Here is a 21,718-nt window from a genome sequence, read left to right on the forward strand (position 1 = left end):
TTAGATGGTTGCCAAGAACCTAGTGAAAAAGTTCTAACCCTGCTGACATCACAAGTGTTGCTTGGTACCCAGCCAGACTGACAGTTTTCACATACCCTTTGCTTAGGCCATTGCTCACCCCTACAAGTTGCCTGAAATCTAATTTAATGTGTATTAATTTTTGCTGTATAACAAATTATCCCCAAATAAACATTTATTTTCTCCCAGTTCGTGAAGATTAGGAATGAGAGCAAAGTGGTTTGGTGGTTCCTGCTTAGCCTTTCTTGAGGTTGCAGTCGAACAGTTGTCCAGGGCTGCAAGACATTTCAAGGTTCTTGACATGGGGAAGAGTAAAACCACCCCAAGAACTGCCTTTGCTTTCAGTTCCTCATGACGAGGGCCTCACTGTAGGGCTGCTCTAGACATGGCATCTTGCTGCACCCAAAGAGATGAAAGAGGGAGTGAGAGTAAGATAGAACCACAGTGTCTTTTGAACTGATCTTGGAAGTCATACCGACAATTCTATGTATGCTGATGGTCACACCAATCTTAGTGCAATGTGAATGGGATCTTGACAAGGGTGTAAAGACCAAGAAGCAGAGATTATTGGGGGCCATCTTGAAGACTAGCTTCAAGTGGTACCATTCAAATAGTGTGGTACCATTTCCCAAATGCTCTTTCTCATGAATAATTACTAAAAACAGAAAGGGTACCTAGAGCTTCTATAAATGAAGGGATTAATGGCACTGTACAAACGAGATTGGGTCCCACCACTATACATGCATAGTTATCTTAACACCAGATGAATATGTATTCAGGGAATATGATAAAATGTATACTACTATTGTTATAAACCTAAACACATGAGTTACCCTTATATACTTTAACATCTGTTTATTGATTCATTCAATTAAGACAGTATCTTTTAACTCCATATTTTGGGAATTACAAAATTTTGGCCAGGCAAAGTGTCTCATGCCTATAATCTCAGAGGCTGAGGGAGGCTGAGATGGGAGAATCACTTGAGACTAGAAGTTAGAGACCAGCCTGGGAAACAAAGTGAGACCCCCACCATCTCTACAAAAAAATTTAAAAATTAGCCAGGTGCAGTGACACACACCTGTAATCCTACCTACTAAGGAAGATGAAGCAGGATGTCTTGAGCCTAGAAGTTCAAGGTTACAATGAGCTGTGATCATGCCACTGTGCTCCAGCCTGGATGACAAAGTAAGACACTAAATATAAAAAAAGAAAGAAATTTCTACTTCTTCTCATCTTATTACTTCTAAGCATGTATGGATAGAACATTAATTTTATACTGTTAAGGTTTATAGTACTTAGCTTCTATGGAGCAATCATAATTAAATATTAATGAAATCACGGCGATTAAGGAAGGTAGCTAGTGGGGGTTTCTTTGATGTTACTGGCTTCTCCCGTCATTGAGAAATCTGACTTTGAAGTTCATGTGGATATAAACGGGAAGGCCTCACATTGAGGGGTTTGGTGATGTGGGAGGTAAAGGAGAAAGTGAGAATGCAATTTGTGCATAAACTCACACATAGGCAGATAAACACACACACATGAACACACAATATGTGCATGTACAGGCCTACAATGCTTTAGAGCAGTGTTTTCACCCTTTCATCTCATGGCACACTTGAACCCATAGTTAAACTTCCATGGCATACTTAAATTATGTTGATCAAAAAAAAGAAAAGAGTAAAGGCTGCGCTTCGTCGACGCCCTGGGAGTCCCTTGTCTTCCACACCCATTAGGGGATATTGAACTCTCTGAATACTGTCCTAGCATCTCTGGATAAAAAATCTGTATTCTAGTCTGAACTGTGGGAAGAAAGGATTGTTGATCTGTGGTTTTCCTGCTTGAAGGATACAATGTTTTCCAAAATAGCACATTTGCAGAAGGTTGTTGTGCTTCGTTGGGGAGTTCATTCTCCAGTGGCTTCTGCCACATCTGTTGCAACTAAAAAAATAATCCAAGGCCCTTCATCCTCTGAGTACAGTTTTGAAAGGGAATCTAAATATGGTGCTCATAACTACCATCCTTTACCTGTAGCCCTGGAGAGAGGAAAAGGTATTTACCTATGGGATGTAGAAGGCAGAAAATATTTTGACTTCCTGAGTTCTTAGAGTGCTATTAACCAAGGGCATTGTCATCCAAAGATTGTGAATGCTCTAAAGAGTCAAGTGGACAAATTGACTTTAACTTCTAGGACTTTCTATAATAATGCACTTGGCAAATATGAGGAGTACATTACTAAGCTTTTCAACTACCACAAAGTTCTTCCTGTGAATACAGGAGTAGAGGCTGGAGAGACTGCCTGCAAACTACCTTGAAGGTGGGACTATTCCATAAAGGGAATTCAGAAATACAAAGCAAAGATTGTTTTTGCAGCTGGAAACTTTTGGGGTAGGACTTTGTCTGCTATCTCCAGTTCCATGGACCCAACCAGTTATGATGGTTTGGGACCAATTATGCCAGGATTTGAAATCATTCCACATAACTATCTGTCTGCATTAGAGTGTGCTCTTCAAGACCCAAATGTCGCTGTGTTTATGGTTGAGCCAATCCAGGGTGAAGCCACAGTTGTTGTCCCTGATCCAGGCTACCTAATGGGAGTACGGGAACTCTGCACCAGGTACCAGGTTCTGTTTATTGCTGATGAAATACAGACAGGATTGGCCAGAACTGGTACATGGCTGGCTGTTGATCATGAAAACGTCAGACCTGATATAGTCCTTCTTGGAAAGGCCCTTTCTGGGGGCCTATATCCTGTATCTGCGGTGTTCTGTGATGATGAAATAATGCTGACCATCAAACCAGAGGAACACAGGTTCACCTATGGGGGCAACCCGCTGGGCTGCTGGGTGGCTGTTGCAGCTCTTGAGGTACTGGAAGAAGAAAACCTTGCAGAAAATGCAAAGTGGGTACTATCTTGAGAAATGAACTCATGAAGCTACCCGCTGATAGCGTCACTGCCGTAAAAGGAAAAGGATTAGTAAATGCTATTGTTATTAAAGAAACCAAAGATTATGATGCTTGGAAGGTGTGTCTGTGACTCTGAGATAATGGACTTCTGGCCAAGCCAACTCATGGCGACATCATCAGGTTTGCACCGCCACTAGTGATCAAGGAGGATGAGATTTGAGAATCCATTGAAATCATTAACAAGACCATCTGGTCTTTTTGAGGGCTCCTGCTGGAGGGAGGCTGCTGGAAATGTGGTCTAAAAGTTCTGCTTTTAATGCAGGCACATTTCACTCCTACATTTTGAACTATATATTTTTTTAAGTTGATACATAATAGAATGACATTTATGAGCCTGCCGTTTGCTGTGTAACATAATAAGAGAATGTAATGGCATCTATATTCAGTGTAATGTTTTTATGTGTGTGTAATCTATATGTAGACAGCCATTAAATCAAGTCCTTTGGTGTAATTTATATATGTTTTTATAATTTCTTTGCTGGTATAAATATTTGAAAGAGTTATCTTAGAGTTATTACATAAAGGGCTTGATCAACGTCATAAAGTTGAATCATTATGTAGTTGAGTGCAAAAGTATAGTTAGAATGAACAATACTTGATAGTGCAACAAGGTGACTGTTATCAACAATAAGGGCACAGTTTAAAATAACTAAAAGAGTGGAATTGGAATGTTCCTAACACAAAGGAAAATGTTAAATGCCTGAGGTGATGGACACCCCACTCACCCTGATTTGATTAATACACATGGTGTACCTGAATCAAAACATATGTACCCTGTAAAGATACACAACTATTATGTACCCATAAAAATTAAAAATTTGAAATCACTGTAATAATCGAATTTTAGGAAGTATTAATGGTTAAACACGGATGAAATACTAGTCTTAAGTGAATGTCTATGGGCTAACACCAGGTGTGCTCTATGGATATCATTATTTTGAATCAAGGATTAATGTTTAACATTTATAAATTATATTTTAAGTGCTAGATTATAATTTGTAAAAAAAAGTTTATTTTCAATGTTTCTCTAAATTTAAAATAAAGCTTATATTTCTAATACCAAAAAAAAAAAAAAAAAAAAAAAGAATATACTTGGCTCAGTGCCTGTAGCTCAGCGGCTAGGGCACCAGCCACATACACCGGAGCTGGCGGGTCCAAATCCAGCCCGGGCCTGCCAAACAACAATGACAACTACAACCCCAAAATAGCCAGGCATTGTGGCAAGTGCCTGTAGTCCCAGCTACTTGGGAGGCTGAGGCAAGAGAATCGCTTAAGCCCAAGAGTTTGAGGTTGCTGTGAGCTGTGATGTGTGATGCCATGGTACTCTACCGAGGGTGACAAAGTAAGACTCTGTCTCATACACACACACACACAAAGAATATACTTACTGTGCTTTGACTTTCTTCTGAAAATAATGTTTTTTGAGACAGAGTATCATTTTGTACCCTGGGTAGAGTGCCGTGGTATCATCTTGGGCTCAAATATTCCTCTTGCCTCAGCCTCCTGAATAGATGGGACTACAGGTGCCCACCACACCTGGCTAGTTTTTCTATTTTTAGTAGAGATGGGGTCTCACTCTTGCTCAGGCTGGTCTTGAACACCTGAGCTCAAGTAATCCACCTGCCTGGGTCTTCAAGAGTGCTAGGATTACAGGTGTGAGCCACTGCTCCCAGCCACTAAAAATAATTTTATTTATTTATTTATTTATTTTTCTTTTTTTTAGACAAACTCTCATTTTTTGTCACCGTTGGTAGAGTGCTATGGCATCACAGCTCACAGCAACCTCAAATTCTTGGGCTCAAGCAATCCTTTTGTCTCAGCCTCCCAAGTAGCTGGGACTACAGGTACCTGCTACAATGCTGGGCTGTATGTTATATACATTTTTTGAGAGTCTTAACTCTGGCACCCTGAGTAGAGTGTGTGGCATGATAGCTCACAAGAACTTCAAGCTCATGGGCTCAAGTGATCATCTTGCCTCGGTTTTACTATTTTTTTTTTATTTTTCTAGTTTTACTATTTTTTTTTTTTTATGGCCCTCGGTAGAGTGCCGTGGCCTCACACAGCTCACAGCAACCTCCAACTCCTGAGCTTAAGCGATTCTCTTGCCTCAGCCGCCCGAGCAGCTGGGACTACAGGCGCCCGCCACAATGCCCGGCTATTTTTTGGTTGCAGTTTGGCCGGGGCCGGGTTTGAACCCGCCACACTCGGTATATGGGGCCGGCACCTTACAGACTGAGCCACAGGCGCTGCCCTAGTTTTACTATTTTTTAATAGAGATGGGCATCTTGCTCAGGCTTGTCTTGAACTCCTAAGTTCAAGCAATCCACCTGCCTCGGCCTCCTAGAGTGCTAGGATTATATATATAATTATTATTATTATTTTTTTTTTTTTTGGCCGGGGCTACGTTTGAACCTGCCACCTCTGGCATATGGGACCGGTGCCCTACTCCTTGAGCCACAGGCACCGCTGAGTGCTAGGATTATAGACGTAAGCCACCTCACCTGGACAGGGCTATTTTTAGAGATGGTATCTCTCTTTTGCTCAGGCTAATCTCAAACGCCTACGCTCAGGCAAGCTTCCTGCCTCAGTTTCCCAGAGTGCTAGGATTATTTTTTTTTTTGGTAGAGACAGAGTCTCACTTTGTCGCCCTCGATAGAGTGCTGTGGTGTCATACAGCTTACAGCAACCTCCAACTCATGGGCTTAGGCGATTCTCTTGTCTCAGCCTCCCAAGTAGCTGGGGGATCACAGGCGCCCGCCACAACGCCCGGCTATTTTTTTGTTGCAGTTTGGCCAGGGCTGGGTTTGAACCCGCCACCCTCGTTATATGGGCCTGGTGTCCCCAGAGTGCTAGGATTACGGGTGTGAGCCACTGTACCTGGCCTCACTGAAAATAATTTAATTAATGATCTTTAAAATTTTTTGTGGAACACCTAAGATCCTCTGACAGCATATCTGTTGGAAATCACTGCTTTAGAGAGTTTATCTTTGCTTCACTGTGAGGGAAAAGCTATACTTACATGTGAGGGAGGTGGAGCAATTAGATGAGGGCCATCTGTGAAGCCAAGGGCCAACAATTATTCAGACAGTCATGAGAAGTGGCCTTGCTAATAAACTATCAAGCAGAAAGTAAGAGAAATAAACTCATAGCACATAATCGCCCCTTTAAAAAAAATCACAGCACAACTTTGTTTTGTTTTGATTAAACACCTGGGACTTAACTTGTCTTTAAGGCTAACTATCTCTAAGAGTTCGTTTTCACAGCATTGAAGAGTCCTAAGCTGACAGAAGGGATGCGAGCTCTCCATTCCACCTCTTGCTGGACCAAATTCCAAGAAGCTTAGATATGCTGGCCTTACAAAAAAAAAAAAAAAAAAAAGGAAAAAACCAGGCACAGCCACTTTTGTTATCAGTTTGTATCAAAGAATAAAAAAGCGCCAGCGCCTGTGGCTCAGTGAGTAGGGCGCTGGCCCCATATACCAAGGGTGGTGGGTTCAAACCCAGTCCCGGCCAAATTGCAACATAAAATAGCCGGGCGTTCTGGCGGGCGCCTCCCTACTCGGGAGGCTGAGGCAGGAGAATCGCCTAAGCCCAGAAGCTGGAGGTTGCTGTGAGCTGTGTGACGCCATAGCACTCTACCGAGGGCGATAAAGTGAGACTCTGTCTCTAAAAAAAATAAATAAATAAAAAAGCTATTTTTTACTCTTTAAAAGGCTGAGAAGCTTTTCCTCAGCTTCCAGCACTTTCCCTCTACTTTCTTGCCGTGCCCTGCCATTTTTGTTCTTTTCTCTCTTTCCCTCGAACCCCCCTTTCTTTCTTAAGAAAGTAAGCTTTTCGCTTCTTTCAATCTTAACCTTTGTGTGAGAAATCTTTCTCAAGAGCTCCTTGTGAGTCTCCACCCTAAAAAGTCCCCTAGATTTTCGTGCTACTTTTGGCCAACTCTCTGTCCCTGCTTTAGTAACTGTGATCTCAAAGACAAGTCCCCTTCTGCTCTGGCCCTTTCTCATGAATGATTTCTTTTATTCCTGCAGTTTTTGGCCCGGGCCAGGTTTGAACCCACCACCCCCAGTATATGAGGCCAGTGCCCTACTCCTTGAGCCACAGGCGCCACCCATGAATGGTTGTTTTTTTTGAGATTTAGAGTCACTCTGTCACCTAGGCTAGAGTACTGTGGCATCAATCTAGCGCACAGCAACCTCAAACTCCTGGGTTCAAGTAATCTTCCTGTCTTAGCCTCCCAAGTAGATGGGACTACAGGCACTCACCCCAAGGCCCAGCATTTATCTATTTTTAGCAGAGACAGGGTCTCACTCCTGTTCAAGCTGGTCTTGAATTCCTGAGCTCAAGTGGTCCTCCCATCTCATGAATGCTTACATGTGAATCTTAGTTTTCTTACTGTTCATTCCTCAGGGTGATCACATAGACTACTATGAATGTGGCATAAGAAGAGATTGGCAAGAAAGGCAGAGGCAACTCCTGGAAGGCCCTAGAGTCCACAGGGAAGGATTCTGTACTTTGTTCTAAGTGCAGGGGAAAAGCTGACACATCACAAAGCCCAATTGGTGGCCTCTTTGCCTACTTGCCTTGGGAATGGAGACCTGTTCATTGTCTGTGGTGAATGTATCTTGCTCTTACTCTGTAAACTTACCTTTCTCTTCCTCAATAAACTTTATTCCATGCTTGCCTTAAAAAAAAAAAAAAAAAAAGCCTAATTGTGTCGGAGCTTACCTTTTGGCTTCTTTAAAACACACTAAGCTAAATCTTACTCTAGGGTCTTTATACTTTCTTTCTGCTTGAGACACCTTTCTCTAGTTCTTGGCATGGATGATGACTTCTCATAATTCAAATGACAACCCAGAAGAGGCCTCCTCAAATGGGTTTTCTCTGGTCATGCCATCTGATACACCTATCACCCTCTTCCCTCCCTGATCCCTTTTTGTCAGTATCTCTCTGTGTTGGTTAATTTAGGTGTCAACTTGTGTGGGCCAAAATACACAGATATTAAGCTAAACATTATTCTGGATGTTTCTGGGAAGGTGTTTTTAGACGAGGTTAACATTCAAATTGGTGGAACAGATTGTCCCCACAATGAGGGGAGCCTTATCCAATCAGTTGAAGGCCTGAATAGAGTGAAAAGACTGAGCCCCTAAATTCTGAGGTGTCTTCCTTGCCAGTAGACTTTTTTTTTGAGACTCTCTCTTACTTTGTCGCCCTCTGTAGAGTACTGTAGCATTATAGCTCACAGCAACCTCAAACTCTTGGGCTCAAAGCGATTCTCTTGCCTCAGCCTCCCTGTTAGCTGGGACTACAGGTGCCTGCCACAGCGTGCAGCTATTTTTTTTTTTTTTAAGAGATGGGGTCTCACTGTAGCTCAGGCAATCTACCGCCTCTGCCTCCCAGAGTGCTAGGATTACAGGTGTGAGCCAATGGACCCAGCCTCTTCTCCATTCTTCCATAAGGAAATTAACTCTGTGTTGCCTGAGGAGATGCTCAAGGCTTCTTCTGATGCAGTTGCCTTGAAAGACACTGCTGATTCTTCTTAGGACCCACCCCCACCATCAATCTTTGCTTCAACACCTATAACTAGTCTCAAGTCCCTGCAGTCCCCTGGAGGGGAATCACAGTGCAGATCCTTAAAATTCTGGAGCCATCAGCTGTAAATAACCACTCTTATTTTGAAAAATAGCTTCTCTCTTGTTTATGGCCTTAATCAAAATTGGATGTTGAGCTCAGTTGTTCAAGACCAGCCTGAGCAAGAGACCCTGTTTCTACTGAAAAATAGAAAAACTAGCCAGGCATGGTGGTGCATACCTGTACTCCCAGGTGTGGGAGCTGAGGCAAGAGGATCATGTGAGCCCACGAGTTTGAGGTTGCTGTGAGCTATGATGCCATAACACTCTAGCCTAGGGCAACAGAGTGAGACTCTGTCTCAAAAAATAAAAAATAAAATTGGATGATTAACTGTGGTCTACCACATTACCTTACAACCTGAATTGCCCTTTGTGAATTATGTGTTATCTGACTGCCTACCAAGCCGTAAATTTGGGTGTGCATAGTGGCGCTCCATACATTTCAGGTAGTATGTTCAATATGGAGCCCAAGCAGGCCCTGAAGGTATAAGTAAGTCACACGAGGAAGTTGCCCAAACATTCATGGCACTCACTCATGCTACTCTACATTCTGTCCCCTGTATTCATGGCTTCAAGGGAAGGTCTCTGTGATAAGTTGGATAGAAGAGAAGACTTGGGACTGTTTCACAAATGGCTCTGAACAATACGCGGCCAATACTGAAAAGGGACAGCTGCAGTACTGCAGCCCCTCTCTGGGACATCCCTGAAGATACGGAGGGAAATCCTCCCAGTGGGGAGAACTTGGAGCAGTGCACCCTGGTTGTTAATTTTGTTTGGAAGGAAAATGGCCAGACCTGTGATAGATTGATTACATGCCAAGTTGTAGAGTATGGCCAATGGGGCGGCGCCTGTGGCTCAGTCGGTAAGGCGCCGACCCCATATACTGAGGGTGGTGGGTTCAAACCCGGCCCTGGCCAAACTGCAACCAAAAAATAGCCGGGCGTTGTGGCGGGCGCCTGTAGTCCCAGCTACTCGGGAGGCTGAGGCAAGAGAATCTCTTAAGCCCAGGAGTTGGCCATGTGAGGCCACAGCACTCTACCGAGGGCCATAAAGTGAGACTCTGTCTCTACAAAAAAAAACAAAACCAGAATATGGCCAATGGTTTGGATGGATGGTCTGGGACTTGGAAGGAATGTGATTGGAAAATTGGTGACAAAGAAGTGTGCAGAAGAGGTATGTGGATAGACCTCTTTTAATGGGCAAAAAACATAAAGACATTTGTGCCACATGTGAATGCTCACCAAAGGGTGACCTTAACAGAAAAGGCTTTTAATAATCAAGGGGAAATAGGCGGCACCTGTGGCTCAGTGAGTAGGGTGCTGGCCCCACATACCGAGGGTGGCGAGTTCAAATCCGGCACCGGCCAAACTGCAACAAAAAATAGTCAGGTGTTGTGGTGAGCACCTGTAGTCCCAGCTACCTGGGAGGCTGAGGCAAGAGAATCACCTAAGCCCAGGAGTTAGAGGTTGCTATGAGATGTGACGCCTTGGCACTCTACCTAGGGAGATAAAGAGAGACTCTGTCTCTTAAAAAAAAAATAATAATCAAGGGGATAAGAGGACTCATATGGTAGATATCATTCAGTCTCTAGCCTGGGCAAGAGTGAGACCCCATCTGTAAAAGTGGCCAAGCATTGTGGTTGGCACCTCTAGTCCCAGATACTTGGGAGGCTGAGCCCAAGAGTTTGAGGTTGCTGTGAGCTCTGATGCCAGGGCATTCTACCCAGGGTGACAGAGTAAGACTCTGATTCAAAAAAAAAAAAAAAATCTTTGAATCCACCTGTCATCCCATTCCCCTCAATTCAAGATATCTTGACTTTTGGGGCTAAACCAATGTATAATCTCTACTTACTGGTTTGTGAATTTTGCCTACATCTTCTACTTTCCTAAAATGTACCTCTGAGTTTAAAAATCCTCGCTTATCTTATAAGCCATCAGGGAGTTTAGTCCTTAAGCATTAGCTGCCCATTTTCTTTGCTTGACACCATGCAATAAAAGCCCCCTTTCTCCTACTGCAAACCTTGTCATTAGTGTGCCATATAAGTGCATCTCAGTTCATTTTGGTAATAGTATCATGCAACGTCTAACATGGGAAAGCTTCAAGCACTGGACTCCAAGTCCTACAGCAGACATGTGGGCTGCACCCCACAAGATCATAGGGGAAGGGCTACCTGCAACCTTGGGGGGCTAACCACTACCCCAGCATTTCCAGGAACTGGTGGCACATGGGGTCAAAAGAGATTATCCTCCAGCTTTAAGGTTAAATGCCTACCCTGCTCGGTTTTAGAGTTGCTTAGTTTTTTCTCTTTTTTTGTAGTTGTCATTGTTGTTTAGCAGGTCCAGGCTGGGTTTGAACCCACCAGCCTGGGTATGTGTGACTGGCACCCTAGCTGCTGAGCAATAGGCTGTGAGCTTGCAATTTACAATTTTTGCTGTGTTGGTTTCAATATCCCTAATGTGGAGTAATTTTTCATAACTGATCTATAATATTTGCTTGCATATATGTTTATCTATTTCTGCATTGATGGATATTAGTCCATTTTCAAATGTATTATAAATAATGTTGCAATAAACATCCTTATACACATATCCTTGGACACATATATGGTATCCAAAGGGCACCTAGGAGTTAATTACTGGATCTTTAGTATGAATGTGGTAAGAAAAAAAATATTCATGACACTGTTAAAGATGACAGAGCTGACTTTAAGGGAGATTGCTAAAATGATGTTTTACATTAGGAAAAGAGGTCAGATTCAACTCCAAATATAAGGAAAAGTGGGAATTTTATAGCCAAGGAGAGGTGTGTATGTGTTCCTATCTGGCAGCGGGGATGTCAGTGTATGGAAAATTACATTGGATGTGAAGGGGATTTCTGGCTAATCTAACCTAATAAGATTCTTGCTAAAGGCAGGCCAGGGGCAGTCAGACCTGGGTAATGTCAGGAGAGGAGGAATCCAACTAGTTACAGAGGGTGATCAGATATTGAGAATTAGGATTCTAGGGAAAGTGATTTATCAGGATTTTTGCTAATATTGGATGATGCAAAAATAAACATGGAAACTCAAAAATTAGTGCGTAGTCAAGAAGAGAATTCAGAGGAGCTTGACTAGAATTAGGTCAAAGAGGGAATCTTTGTCACCCATTTGATTTTATTCAATATGGCTACATTGCTCTTTCTCAAGGTGTGATAATTCCTCTTTATTTTTATTTTTTTTTGAGACAGGGTCTCACTTTGTTGCCCCTTGGTAGAGTGCTATGGCAACATAGCTCACAGCAACCTCAAACTCTTGGGCCTGGGAATTCCTCCTAAGTCTCCTAAGTACCTGGGACTACAGGCACCTGCCACAGTAGTGGGAAGGGTCTCTCTCTTGTTCAGGCTGGTCTGGAACTTGTGAGCTCAAGCAATCCACCCGCCTGGGTCTCCAAAGTGCTGGGATTACAGGTGTGAGTCACTGTGCCTGGCCCTAATTCCTCTTTTTTCATATCCTCAACACTTGGCATGAGAAGCTTTAATTTTGCAAGTATGATATTTTGAAATATTTAATGGTTTAATAAGTTGCATTTACTTACAAGTAGTGAAATTTATACAGCTTTTTCTATGTTTATTGGTTATTTGGGGTTTCTCTTATGCTAACAGTATAATACTGCATGCTTAATATTGCATGTTTATTTTGTATTGTGTTTTTCTTTCTTTATTTTTGAGGCAGAATTGTTTTACTCTTGTCACCTTGTCACCCCGGGTAGAGTGTGGTGGCATCATCTTAGTTCATAGCGTCCTTAAACTCTTGGGCTCAAGTGATCCTCTTGTCTGAGCCCCTCAAGTAGCTGGGATTACTGGCATGCTCCACCACACCCAGCTAGTTTTTTCTACTTTTAGTAGAGATGGGGTCTTGCTCTTGCTCAGACTAATCTCAAATTCCTGAGCTCAAGCAATCCACCTGCCTTGGCCCAGAATGCTGGGATTACAGGCACATCTGGCCTCTTTTTTAAGACTAGTTAAATGCAGTAGTGAAAAAGGGATGAAGAGTAGAACAAGGAGTTTGATCTGTAATTAACTGTGAACCATCAATTGAGATAACTCACTATCTTCAGACCAGCCTATGTTTCTTTTTCTTTTTTTAAATATTTTTAATGACTGAGACAAAAACACCTAAAACCGCAATTTCTGGAAGAACCACTTATTCTTGCCCGTCTTGTACCTCTCTTCAAACTTGACCTTGGCCTCCCATCGGGCCTTGCGTTTAAGAGCAGGGTCTCTGAAGACATCCTTGTTGACGAGTTTTGTCCAAGGGAATATCCACAGAGTACCTTGTGGGCATGAGGTGATTGTAGTTATAAACTTTTACAAAAGACTTGATCTTTGAACGCTTGGCAATCTTCTTCTTGCCCATGGCAGCTGTCACTTTGCGGGGATAGCGGTCAATTCCAGCCACCAGAGCATGGCTATAGGGGCGGTCTGAGGTGCCATCATCAATGTTCTTCACGATGACGGCTTTGCTTCCGGAGTAGCGTCCGGCCAGGACCAGCACCACTTTCCCAGGTTTCATGAATTTGCCCATTTCGACAGCAAGCACCAAGGACTACAGAAAGAGGAAGGAAGACTACTTCCGTTAACCTTTCACCCGGGGATAGGTGATCTCACGTCCGGTCCCGCCCCTCAGGCCTCACCGCGCTACTTGAGTGGTGCTCGGAGTTTTGAGTAGCAGGAGAAAGAAGTTCCAAGCGGGAAGGTCTATGTTTCTTTTTCTTTATTTTTATTTTCTTCAGGGAAACAGATTTTATTTAGGAAGAACAAAGAGAAAGTTTAGAGCACTTCCAAAAAGAGTTGGAAGTGGGTCCCTCTCATGAAGGAGAGAAGGTGAGAGATAAACCAAAGTTTCTTTTTTTTTTAAATTAATTTGTAGGCAGCCTAGATACATCACAGATATGGAATAAAGACACGTCGAATCCCAGGTTTTAGGCTTGAACAGAAGGGTGGTGTCTGTGCCATTTATAGGGATGAAGAGGTGTGATGGCAAATAAGTTTTAGGAGGAAGATCAAGAGTTCTTTTAGACATATTTGAGATACTTTTGAGTCATCCAAGAGAATATGTCTGTGCTATAGATACACATTTAGGGGTTGTCAGCTTAGAGATGGCATTTAAAGTGCTATTGATGGCTATCTCCTGAGGAAATTGGAGAGGGATGAAAAGAGCCCTACAGAATTTATACATTTGGAGAAGGATTCAGTAAGGGATCCTGTGATGGAAGACCAGCAAAATAGAGAAAAACCAAAAGAGCATAATATTGTGGAAGCCAAGAGAGAAATGTGCTTCTTTTTCAATTTTTGTAATGGTTGCCTAGGCCTTCATTGTATATCTTATAGTTCTTCTATTTAGAATTTTGATTTATTTTATTGCTTTTCTATCATGAACTATACTTTAACAGTTACTCCCAATGAGGGAGTAAGGGATTGACTCCACTGCTGGGGTATTTTGTATATTTGTTTGTCTGGACAACCTAATGTACAAAAACAAACCATCACCCCCCCCATTGGTATGCAAATTTACTTTCTGAACCTGTTACATAAAAATAAATTTAAAAAATGAACATTCTTATAGATTAATCTTTTTTCCTCCTCTGATCATTTCCCTTAGACATACTTTTTTTTTTGAGACATGGTCCCTCTGTTGCAAACCCACCCCCTCCCAAGGGCACAGTGGCATCATCATAGCTCACTGCAACATTTCTGGGCTCAAGTGAGCCTCTCGCCTCAGCCTCCTGAGTAGCTGGGACTATAGGTTCACATCACCATGCCTGGCTAATTGTTCTATTTTTGTAGTGATGGGGGTCTGGTTCTTGCTCAGGCTGGTCTCCAAATTCTGATGTCAAGTGATCCTCCTATCTAGACCTCTCAAAGTGCTAGGATTACTCCCAAAGTGCTTGGATTACAGATGTGGGCCACCACACCCAGCTGGATATACTCTTAAATGTAGGTCAAAGGAAATGCTTATTTAAAAACTTTTACTGTAAGTTGCATGTGGTCTGCTAGAAAGTTTGCTTTCATTTACTGTATGTTCCCATCAGAATAAACGGTCTTATTCCATACTCTTAGGAATACTGGCCATTTCCAGTGATGCTAAGAACCAGGTACTGAGTATTAAATATTTTTGATGCCTGTAAAGTGTGCCATTGCACGGATATTCCTAATTGATTTAGTCAATTACGTTGTCTTTTTATTTTAATGTATAATCAGTGTGGCAATCAAGTTTTTAAACTACATATTTTTGTTCATTCTTAACCTTTTTCCTCAGGATAAATTTGTGAAAGTGGAATTGTTGAGGAAAAAATGAAGTGTTTGCATTTTCAAATGCTGTGAATGCATACAGATAAATCACTCCCAAGAAAGGCTGTGCTCTGCCAGAACATCGGTAAAACGTGGGATGGGACACTCCTAACCTTTACAAGTCATCTGGAGAGTTACATCCTTTTTTTAAATTATTTATTTTTATTGTTAAATCATAGCTGGGTACATTAGTGCAATCAAGGGGTACAATGTGTCGGTTTCATATACAATCTGAAATATTCTCATCAAACTGTTCAACGTAGCCTTCATGGCATTTTCTTAGTTACTGTATGCAGGCATTTGTATTCTGCATTTAGTAAGTTTCGCCTCTACCCCCCCCTTTTTTTTTTTTCTTTTTTTTAGAGACAGAGTCTCACTTTATGGCCCTCCGTAGAGTGCCATGGCATCATACAGCTCACAGCAACCTCCAACTCCTGGGCTCAAGCGATTCTCTTGCCTTAGCCTCCCGAGTAGCTGGGACTACAGGCGCCCGCCACAACGCCCGGCTATTTTTTGGTTGCAGTTTGGCCGGGGCCCGGTTTGAACCCGCCACCCTCGGTATATGGGGCCGGCGCCTTACCGACTGAGCCACAGGTGCCGCCCTGCCTTCTTCTTCTTCTTCTTTTTTTAATTGAGACAGAGTCTTATCATGTTGCCCTTGGTAGAGTGCCATAGCATCACAGCTCACAGCAACCTCATACTCTTGGGCTTGAGCTATTCTTTAGCCTCAGCCTCCCAAGTAGCTGGGACTACAGGTGCCCACCACAACACCCAGCTATTTTTTTTTGTTGTTGTTGCAGTTGTTTTTGTTGTTTAGCTGGCCCAGGCTGGGTTTGAACCCGCCAGCTCGGGTGTATATGTGGCCAGGGCCCTACGCACTGAGCTACGGTCGCATCCAGTACGACTTTATATGGAAAATATGCTCAAATAAAATTCTTAAACAATGTCACTTTTGCACATTGCACAGTGGTTGAGATCCAAAATCTGAAAGATTTTTGTTCCATTGGCATCCCAAACAAAGTGATCACCTAATGATTAATATTCAAATAGCATTGTGTCCGCGACCAAGTCATCAGGGACACCTTCAGATGACAAAGAGGGTGCATTTTTGAACGTGAGGGTTTCAAGCCATAGTCAATCCAGTGTGGCCAGAGGGGTTCCTAGAAAAGGCTCTCTTTTAATGGCGAATTCGGTCTCAAACCCAGCAGAATTTCGATTCACTTTGCACTTTGGAATCTATTTGGCATTTAATGTTCCTGGGGTTTAACGCTTGACCAAAATTGGTTTAGTTTTCACTGACTCATCTCTTGTAGATGCTTTTGATATTTTTTGGAAAATAAATGACAAAAAGGCACTGTTGTATCCACGAAAGGTAAACATTTCCAGTAGTCTTTGCAGACACCTGATTCTTACACTGATACCCGAGTCTTGCGTGAGATGTGAGAGTTATGATTCGTTTGCAGATACTCAAAACAGCCTGGAGAACCGGCCGGGGTCCATCCGGGCTTGGCGACCACCTACGCTCTCGTCTCTGACGCCCCGCAGGCTGCAGCCGAAGGACGAGTACACTGCTAGGGAACAAGCCATCTTAGATGCTCTGAGCCCAACGGCCCAACCCTCCCTGTTTGAAAGGGAAAGGGGCGGGGTCGAGGCCGACTACGCCCCCTGCTTCAGCGTGCGGGTGGCGAGGGCGGGCCTTCCGGCTCTCAAAGGGCTACTTCCGGAGCGGGAGGCGAGCTCTGCGGGCTCCGCGGGCTATAAGTGCTGTGACGCAGGGCTGGCCGGCTGGCTCAGTGGCGGTCCACGCGCGCCCGGCGATGCTGGGGGGCAGCTCCGGGGCCAGAGAGCAGGAAGCAGAGGAAGACGGGGCTGGGGCTGGGGCTGGGGCTGGGGCTTCACCACCGGCCATTGACTTCCCTGCCGAGGGCTCGGACCCCAAATATGATGGTGAGTGACCGTAATACTACGGCGCCGCTTCACTTTCCCTCCGCCTGCTTTTCTTGGTGATTCCGGCTTTGCCTCAGACCTAGGCAAATTCTGCTAAGGGCTTGAACTGGGGGCTGGCCTTGCAGTGCCGGGGGCGGTGGGAGTACTTTCAGAATAAGGTAAATATTAATAGTTGTTGACATTCTATTCATTTGTTTGCATTTCTGTTCTTTGATTTCCTCTCTGCCCACTGAGGCCTTTGGACGCCTAAGAACTTCTTGCAGCCGCTTTCTAGCTCCCAAGACTTGTGATTTTGTTAGTTGTTGAGAATGATCTTTGTTCGCTACTAGAATGAGACTTTGCAGTTTATGTGCTGAACAGTGTAGGTTAAGAATTTTGATTTGTAAGCTATTTTGTTGCTTCACTGGTAGGTTATCTAGAGAGTTCTCATCGGGAGGCTATGTACTCCATCCTATTGGGCTTAAAGAAAAAATGCACAAGTTTTCTAAAGGTTTTCTTAGGAGATAAAACGCAGCTGTTGTTCAGCATCAAGTGAAAGATTCTTAAACATTGACTCTAACCAGGTCAAATTGTCCAATATTGTAATGAAAGTGAAATAGTCTTTATACTACTAGTTGTTTTGGCAATTAAAAAAATTAAATTGTGTTATGGAGAATGATAGAGGTTTTTGTTTTTTTTTTTGATTGAGGGAGGTTTTAATTAAACGGTAGTTTCAATGAACGATTACAGAGAATACACATTCAAGTTGAATCATGAAACAAATATTAATGTGTTGCAGTATATTTAAAGGTGGAAACCAAATTAAAAAGGTTTTGATTCAGATGGAATAAGTAAATGGAAAAGTATTTTCATTTCCATTCTTAAACACTACCTGTTATTTTTGACTGTAATGGGAAACAAAAGCAGAGTTTGGTGGTAATTCAAGTGGGCTATTACAGAGAAATAATGTGTAACTTTTTTCATGGACAAACGGGATTTTTCTACATGTAAGGCGGCATAGTAACTAAATAGTATGGAAAGTGTTATGTTATAGGAAACTTCCCAGCTGTAAACATGCAAGTCTGTCTTTTCTGTGACATTTTGATAAGGGTTTCTGCAAACTAAAGATTATTCATGAAGGGAGTGATCTTAGATAATGCTTTTAACATTTTTCTTCTCTGGGTTACTGATAATACTGTTGCGCTATTTACCACCTTTTCTTCCAAAGAGGTGGTGCATGTCTAGACACGATTTGTCTTTTTATATGAAAAGTAAGGTCTGGGGCAGAGCCTGTGGCTCAAAGGGGTAGGGCGCTGGCCCCATATGCCGGAGGTGGTGGGTTCAAACCTAGACCCGGCCAAAAACTGAAAAAAAAAAAAAAAATTAATTAATTAATTAATAAAAAAAAGAAAAGTAAGGTCTGTGAAAAATGTAGTTTCATGGGCGGTGCCTGTGGCTCAAAGGAGTAGGGCGCTGGCCCCATATGCTGGAGGTGGTGGGTTCAAGCCCAACTCCGGCCAAAAACTGCAAAAAAAAAAAAAAAAAATGTTTCATTTTTAATAGATTTAAAAACAGAATAGTTAAGTTCGTTCGTTCTTTCTTTCCTTCCTTCCTTCTTTCCTTACTTCCCTTCCTTCTTTGTTTCTTTTCTTTTTTTTTTTTTTGTAGAGACAGAGTCTCACTGTACCGCCCTCGGGTAGAGTGCCTGGCGTCACACGTCTCACAGCAACCTCTTAACTCTTGGGCTTACGCGATTCTCTTGCCTCAGCCTCCCGAGCAGCTGGGACTACAGGCGCCCGCCACAACGCCCGGCTATTTTTTGGTTGCAATTTGGCCGGGGCTGGGTTTGAACTCGCCACCCTCGGCATATGGGGCTGGCGCCCTACTCACTGAGCCACAGGCGCCGCCCCTTTCTTTCTTTCCTTTCTTTTCTTTCTTTCTTTCTTTTTTGTTTTTGAGACACAGTCTCACTCAGTTGCCCTGGGGTAGAGTGCTGTGGTGTCAGAGCTCATAGCAACCTTAAACTCATGGGCTCAAGAGATCTTCTTGCTTCAGTCTCCTGAGTAGCTGGGACTACAGGTGCCCACCACAAGGCCTGGCTATTTTTTAGAGACGGGGTCTCACTCTTGCTTAGGCTGATCTTGAACTCCTGGGCTCAAGTGATCCACCCGCCTCGGCCTCCTCTGAGTGCTGGGATTACAGGCGTAAGCCACTAGGCCTGGCCCAAATTATTTCTTATAGATCATCACTCTGAATGATCTGAGGAGCTCATTGTGCCAGTTCACGTTAAAGTTAGAAAATTCAAAACCTAGATGTAACTTTAACACCTGTGTAGAGATTCTCCTAGAGCCAGCATCACCCTTTGAGCAAAGTTACTGCATCCTTCCTTTCTGGAGAACAACATGCATTAGACGGGGCCAACGTAAACATGTTGTCCAACTCATTAATTTTCTTGTTTTCTCTCACATCAGTTTTTCAAACATTTTACCTCAGCTTAATTCCTCAAGCTCCTCTTTCACTTAATAATGGACTATTTGGATCATTACTTTGCTGAGGCGATTGAATTAGGTTATCCCTTTCCTGTATGTCTACTCCCATCCTACTTGGTAGAAGTTTAGAACCTAATTCAACTTTCTTACTATTTTGTAAGAGACTAGACCTCTTCTTTCCCTTTTGCTACTTTCCTTTTTTCCTTCTACTCTTGACCAGTTCTCTGAAATGGTTTCTTTCCATTTTGCTACATTTTTGAGTGTTTGAGTACCTGTCCACTGTTCTTTTTAAAGATGTCCTTTGTTAACATTCATTTAACTCCATTGACCAACCATTTCTGATCTTTTTTCCTCATTAAAAGTAGAATTTTCTCCTTTGTAGAAAACAGGAAACATAAGAGTATAAAGAAGCAGACAATCCTCCTAACCAAGTCTCACAACTATTACCAATTAAGTGTACATATATTTAAAATTTCACATTACAGACTATTTTGAGAAGCTAGAAAAGCATGAAGAAAAATTCCCTTTTTTCCTTTTTTGAGGATGGATCTTGTTGTCTTTACCAGGCTGGAGTACAGTGAGTGATCCCATCATAGGTCACTGCGGCCTCAAACTCCTTGGCTCAAAGAATCCTCTTGAAGAGCTGGGACTACAGGCCCTTTCCACCACACCCGGCTATGAAGAAGAAAAATTTTAAATCATGATCTCATCACCTAGAGTTTATAGTTTACATTTTGGTGTAGCTAGACACAATTTATTTGATGATTTTGTTTTTAGAACTATTTGTTAAAGAACGGTATTCTGAATAGATTAAAGATTTTCTTTTGCTTTTGCTTGTATACAATAAAACTTGATAGGGATCACTCACAGACTCATAACAGTAAAAGGTGGAGGGAATTCACTGGTACTCACATGCTAGAGGAGAACTCATTGTCAACAATTTGTCATATTCATTTGCATATATATTTATTGAGAGCTGCTATATTTCAGGCACTGTTCTAGGTACTGAGGATCAAATAGGCAGACTGTAAAACAGAATATATAATATAATTTCATTTCTTTTATAATATTGTAGGTTTATGATTGAGAATAGAGAGGGCAGAGATTTAGGGTTTTTCCAGCTTTTAAAAAAATTGTATATGTAGATATAAAATATATTTTAAAATTGTGAACATGGTAGTATGATAATATAAGCATTTTATATTCTGCTTTTTAAGTGTGACTTTATACTAGCTTTTCTTTTCTTTTCTTTTTTTTTTTTTTGTGGTTTTTTGGCTGGGGCTGGGTTTGAACCCACCACCTCCGGCATGTGGGACTGGCGCCCTACTCCTTGAGCCACAGGCGCCACCCTATATTAGCTTTTCTTTCCCTTTTTTTTTTTTTTTGAGACAGAATCTCACTCTGTTGCCCCAGGCAAGAATGCCATCTTGCCATTGCACACAGCAACCTCAAATTCTTGGGCTCAGCTGGGCGAGGTGGCTTGCTCTTGCTCAGGTTAGTCTGGAACTTGTGAGCTCAGGCAATCCACCTGCCTTGGCCTCCCAAGTGCTGGCTGGGATTATAGGCGTGAGCTACTGCACCTGACCTAAAAAAATTTTTTTAATAGAAATGAGGTCTCATTATTGCCCAGGCTGGTCAATCCTCCTGCCTTAGCTTCCCAAAGTTTTAGGATTATAGGCATGAGTTACTGTGCCTGGCTCAGTATTATTACTGTTTTGTAGTCTGCTTCTTTGACTTGATAACAGACGTCAAGAAATTATCTTTCTATACACTGTCATTTCTAACAGCTGCATAATATTCTATTTTCTTATATAACTTATTTAACAGGTTTTCAATTTTCTAAATAGTGTTATGCTCAACATTTTATACATATGTATCTATTGTACTTTATTATTTCCTTGGTACATACGGGGTGGCCATAAAGTTCATGTCTATATAGACAACTATTTTAAATTGCATATGAATTTAGACAACTATTTTAAATCGCACACCAACTTTGTGGCCACCCTGTATTTCCAAAAGTGAAATTGCTGGGTCAAAGGTTTGCATATTTTACATTCTACAATGTATTGCCAAAGGTTGCGAACTCTTTTATACTTCCTGTGTTTAAAAATGTATGCTTTTCTGAACCCTTGACAATACCAAGTATTCTTTTTTTTTTTTTTTTTTATTAAATCATAACTGTATACAATGATAAGATTATGGGGCATCATACACTCACTTCATAAACCATTTGACACATTTTTATCACAGTGGTTAACATAGCCTCACTGTACCACCCTCTGGTAGAGTGCCGTGGCATCACACGGCTCACAGCAACCTCTAACTCTTGGGCTTAACGCAATTCTCTTGCCTCAGCCTC

General features: G+C 42.3%; 1 protein-coding gene and 2 pseudogenes across 4 annotated transcripts in view; 2 read left to right on the plus strand and 1 right to left on the minus strand.

Moving 5' to 3' along the window:
* The first annotated feature begins 1,871 nt into the window (after positions 1-1,871).
* On the plus strand, positions 1,872-3,187 carry LOC128560903 (ornithine aminotransferase, mitochondrial-like; annotated as a pseudogene).
* Positions 3,188-12,731: 9,544 nt separating this feature from the next.
* LOC128560904 (60S ribosomal protein L27-like) lies at positions 12,732-13,237 on the minus strand (annotated as a pseudogene). The gene has a single exon (XR_008373177.1). The product of XR_008373177.1 is annotated as a 60S ribosomal protein L27-like (transcript).
* A 3,427-nt stretch (positions 13,238-16,664) lies between these two features.
* EIF2AK1 (eukaryotic translation initiation factor 2 alpha kinase 1) overlaps positions 16,665-21,718 on the plus strand; it is a 42,629-nt gene continuing 37,575 nt past the window's right edge. For all 3 annotated transcript variants that reach the window (XM_053554513.1, XM_053554515.1, XM_053554514.1), the window contains exon 1: positions 16,665-16,888. In XM_053554513.1, coding sequence (XP_053410488.1) covers positions 16,759-16,888 — 130 coding nt within the window. In that variant the 5' untranslated portion in view covers positions 16,665-16,758. The remainder of the gene's footprint in view (positions 16,889-21,718) is intronic.

This window comes from Nycticebus coucang, chromosome 12, assembly GCF_027406575.1.
Source record: "Nycticebus coucang isolate mNycCou1 chromosome 12, mNycCou1.pri, whole genome shotgun sequence".
Classification (NCBI taxonomy): Eukaryota; Metazoa; Chordata; class Mammalia; order Primates; family Lorisidae; genus Nycticebus; species Nycticebus coucang.